A 4,922-nucleotide genomic window follows, 5' to 3' on the forward strand; every position below is an offset into this window, starting at 1 on the left:
TCAGACCAGTTCCACCGCCCACACGATGCTGAGCTTCGCGAGTGTTTCTCTTCGTGCTCAGTTAGGAAGAGGGACCAGACGCTGCGTTAATTACCCCCAGCTGGTCACGCTCCACAGGGAGGCGTTGCAATCACTCCAGAGAGGACAGGGAAATAACACACAGGGATGTGATATAGTTATATCCAGGAGGCCCCGGAGAAGGCATTTCCTGAGGGTAGATCCATGCCCCAGTAGATTATTCCCTGCTGTAGAGAGGGCTAGTTGGGTTTTGTTGGGGTTCACAGGGACCTTCACGTCCATAATTTTCTTCTCCTCTCCCTCAAACCCTGTGGGGGTCTCCTCCTGTGGGGAATTCCCTCCTGGCGGCGTGGCTGTGAGTGTGAGGGACTCAGGTGGTGCTGAGTGCGGAGGGACTCAGCGCCGCTGGGCGTGGTTGGAGGTGTGTCCCCTGCGTCCTGGAGTCTGGAATTTAATCTCTGCGTAGTGCACGCTCTCGCTCTCCTCGGCCCCCCGGCTGCCGTGGCCCTGTGTTGGACAGACACACTGTGAGGACGCCGTCACCCCAGATCTGGTCTCTTAATTCAGGCCAATTTAGGCATCTCCCACGGAGCAAATCCCACAGTGTTACCCCAGATTGGAGGGGTTGAGAGTCAGGACTCCTGGGTTCTCTCCCCAGCTCTGGGAGAGGAGTGGGGTCGAGTTGGGTAGAGCAGGGGGGCTGGGAGGCAGGACTCCTGGGTTCTACCCCTACCTCTGGGAGGGGATTGGGGGCTGAGGGGTTAGAGCAGGGGGGATGGGAGCAAGGACTCCTGGGTTCTCTCCCCTCACTGTATTGTACCAGTCCTTATTGGCACCCGGAGACCAGACCCAAGCACAGTATGGAACAGGGCCCAGCCTGCATTGTCTCACCTTCGGCTGCCGCTGGCAGGGCTGCAAGGGGTGCGGCGCTGCGGAAGAAGGGAGAAGAAAGGAACATTAAAACGGAGGAGTGTGAGAGAGAGTCTGGGGTGAAGAGGGAAACTGCAGAGATCTAGGGATGGGAGGAGAAGGAAGGACGTGGGGGGGTTAGATATATGGACAGACAGCCCAGCATGGACCCAGAGGACAGACGGCCGCTAGGGTGTATTCACTAGCAGAGGCCCTGGCCCATGGGGACAGGAGTTTAGCGGGGGGAAGGCTCCGGTTTGGTACCTCGGTGTCTCTTCAGGAGGAGGGTGACCACCAGGCCAAGGATGAGAAGGAGCCCCAGGGCGATGGCGACCTGGTACAGGAGATCCCGGGCGCAGCACCCTACGGGGGCAGGTTCTTTACCTGGGCGATGGAGAGGAGCTTTAGGGGATTCTCAGCCCCTTGAGACAGCCAGTCCCCTGCCCTGGTGCCGCAGAGGGGGAAGGCTCCGTGCCCCCATTCCCCACCTCACCTGTGTCACTCTGGTTTCTCCCCATCACCTGCAGCTCTGTGCCCGCTCCTGTCCCGCGCTCTCCCTGGTGGATGCTGATCTGACACTGATAGAGACCAGAGTCCCTCTTCTCCAACTCCGACAGGGTGAGCGTGGCCTCCCCTTTCCGGAGCAGATCCCGGAAGGACACATTGAGCCGTCCGCTGTAGAAGGGATGGTCAGATTCCAGCACAACCCCGGGTGATATGGTCCACGTCGCTTTGGCCATGCTGCCCTGTCTGTTCTCGAAGGAGCAGCTGAGGTTCATGGTCTCGCCGGGGGACGCTCGGAGGACAACGGGGCTCTGCAGCACTGTGAGACCTTCGTGAACCAGGGCAATAAACATTACAGCAGCAAAGGAAAACGACGACGAGTGGTATCAAGACACGCCCCAGCCGCCCGAAACCTTAGCAGCACGGAGATAAGAAGCAAAGGGGAAAGAATTGTGCGTTCCTGTCCACCTTGCTATTGCTCACAACACTCTCAATAACACACTGCACAGGGCTTTCACTTCCACCCCAACAGAGACCCAACATCAACACTGCTATGTCCAAAGCAGACTGCAAGGAATTACAAAGGCATCTCACTAGACTTGGTGACTGGGCAACAAAATGGCCGATGAAACTCAAGGGTGGTAAATGCAAAGTCAGGCACATTGGAAAACAGAATCCCAACTATACATACAAACTGATGGGGTCTCAATTAGCTGTTACCACTCAAGAGAGATCTTGGCGTCGTTGTGGATAGTTCTCTGCAAACATCCACTCACTGTGCAGCGGCAGTGAAAAAAGTCACCAGACTGTGAGCATCCATTAGGAAGGGGAGAGAGAAAAAGACAGAAAATATCCTATTGCCTCTATATAAATCCATGGTACGCCCGCACCTTGGACCCTGCGTGCAGTTTTGGTCGCCTCAAATCAAGTAAAGATACATTAGAATTGCAAAAGGTACAGAGAAGGGCAACCAAAACAATGAGGGGTACGGAACGGCTTCCCCCTTACAAGGACCAGGAAACCCCCTTACAAATTAAAATGGCAGCTTGTCATTTTAACCCTTTTAAATACACCACAAACACATGCCTCCACTTTATACAATTTGTGCTACAAACTAGAGGTGGTCAGAATTTGTCCTGACGGAACGTTTTCCTCTTGGGAAATGCCGTCTCATCGAAAGGGTGACAATTGGTTTAAAAGTGGGGGAGAGAAAGCGTTTTTGATAGGGTCAATAGGGAATGATTTGATTTTGCATTTCCAGACTGGTTTGAGTTGATATTATGAAGAGGAGTCAACACTGAAATGAAATATTTGTTTTATGGAAACAGAATACTTTTCATTGACCTGATGTGACATATCCATATCTATCTATGCATCCATGCACACATCCTCCACCCCTAGATCTATGTTGATGGATGCATAGATAGATAGATCGATATTCTTTTTGGGGTGGGATGGATGGGTACATAGATAAACAGATAGATGAGATGATGGGGTAGGGCTGAATGAGTAGACAGAGATGGATCTAGGGATGGGGTAGGTCGACGGATGGACAGACAAGAGATGGATCTAGGGATAGGGTATATGGACAGATAGGGCTGAATATAGTGGAGTGGGGAAGAATGACAGATGGACTGACAGAGATGGATCTAGGGGTGGGGCAGATGGACAGACAGACAGAGATGGATCTAGGGATGGGGTAGAAGGACAGACGGACACACAGAGATGGATCTAGGAGTGGGGTAGGTGGATGGATGGACACACAGAGATGGATCTAGGGGTGGGGTAGGTGGATGGATGGACAGACAGAGCTGGATCTAGGGATAGGGTATATGGACAGATAGGGCTGAATATAGTGGAGTGGGGTAGAAGGACAGATGGCCAGAAAGAGATGGATCTAGGGGTGGGGCAGATGGAGAGACGGACAGACAGAGATGGATCTAGGGATGGAGTAGGTGGATGGATGGACACACAGAGATGGATCTAGGGATAGGGTATATGGACAGATAGGGCTGAATATAGTGGAGTGGGGTAGAAGGACAGATGGCCAGAAAGAGATGGATCTAGGGGTGGGGCAGATGGAGAGACGGACAGACAGAGATGGATCTAGGGATGGAGTAGGTGGATGGATGGACACACAGAGATGGATGTAGGGGTGGGGTATGTGGACGTCCCCCTGGAAACCCTAGACAATAGAAATGCGGGGTTAGGAGATTCCTGGACCAACGCCCCATAGAGGGGACTGCCCCGTAACCCATTCCCACCTCCTGAGCCAGCCAGTCCCCCACCCTGGCGCTGGATCGGAGCTGGCACCCAATAGAGGGGGAAGGCCCCGTGCCCCCATTCCCCACATCACCTGTGTCAATCTGGTTTCTCTCCATCACCTGCAGCTCGGTGCCCGCTCCTGTCCAGCTCTCTCCCTGGCGGATGCTGACATGGCAGTGATAGTGACCAGAGTCCCGCTTCTCCAGCTCCGACAGGGTCAGCATGACCTCCCCTTTCCGGAGCAGATCCCGGAAGGACACATTGAGCCGTCCGCGGTAGAAGGGATGGTGAGAATCCAGCACGACTCCGTGTGCTCTAGTCCACCTCACATTGACCACGCTGCCCGGTCTGTATTTAAAGGAGCAGCCGAGTGTCGCGGTCTCGCCGACGTACGCTCGGACAACGGGGCTCTGAAGCACTGTGAGACCTTCGTGAACCAGGACAATAAACATTACAGCAGCAAAGGAAAACGACAACGAGTGGTATCAAGACACGCCCCAGCTGCCCGAAACCTTAGCCGCACGGAGAGAAGAAGCAAAGGGGAAAGAATTGTGCGTTCCTGTCCACCTTGCTATTGCTCACAACAGAGACCCAGCATCAACACTGCTATGTCCAAAGCAGACTGCGAGGAATTACAAAGGGATCTCACTAAACTCAGTGACTGGGCGACAAAATGGCCGATGAAATTCAATGGTGGTAAATGCAAAGTCATGCACATTGGAAAACAGAATCCCAACTGTACATACAAACTGATGGGGTCTCAATTAGCTGTTACCACTCAAGAGAGATCTTGGAGTAGTTGTGGATAGTTCTCTGCAAACATCCACTCACTGTGCAGCAGCAGTGAAAAAAGTCACCAGACTGTGAGCATCCATTAGGAAAGGGAGAGAGAAAAAGACAGAAAATATCCTATTGCCTCTATATAAATCCATGGTACGCCCGCACCTTGGACCCTGCGTGCAGTTTTGGTCGCCTCAAATCAAAAAAAGATACATAAGAATTGCAAAAGGTACAGAGAAGGCCAACCAAAACAATGAGGGGTACGGAACGGCTTCCCCCTTACAAGGACCAGGAAACCCCCTTACAAATTAAACTGGCAGCTTGTCATTTCAACTACACCACAAACACATACCTCCACTTTATACAATTTGTGCTACAAACTAGAGGGGGTCAGAATTGTCCTGACGGAACGTTTTCCTCTTGGGAAATGCCGTCTCATCGACAGG

The 4,922-nt window shown here is 52.7% G+C and overlaps 1 protein-coding gene across 1 annotated transcript; it reads right to left on the reverse strand.

The window, feature by feature from the left end:
* Window positions 1–414: 414 nt before the first annotated feature.
* On the reverse strand, window positions 415–1,817 carry LOC141998081 (natural cytotoxicity triggering receptor 3-like; the record flags this gene model as incomplete). Its single annotated transcript, XM_074970717.1, has 4 exons — window positions 415–525; window positions 910–947; window positions 1,192–1,311; window positions 1,421–1,817. Coding segments are annotated over 4 exons (666 nt in total), but the record flags the coding sequence as incomplete, so codon positions are not given.
* Between the last annotated feature and the right edge of the window lie 3,105 nt (window positions 1,818–4,922).

This window comes from Natator depressus, chromosome 14, assembly GCF_965152275.1.
Source record: "Natator depressus isolate rNatDep1 chromosome 14, rNatDep2.hap1, whole genome shotgun sequence".
Taxonomy (NCBI): Eukaryota; Metazoa; Chordata; order Testudines; family Cheloniidae; genus Natator; species Natator depressus.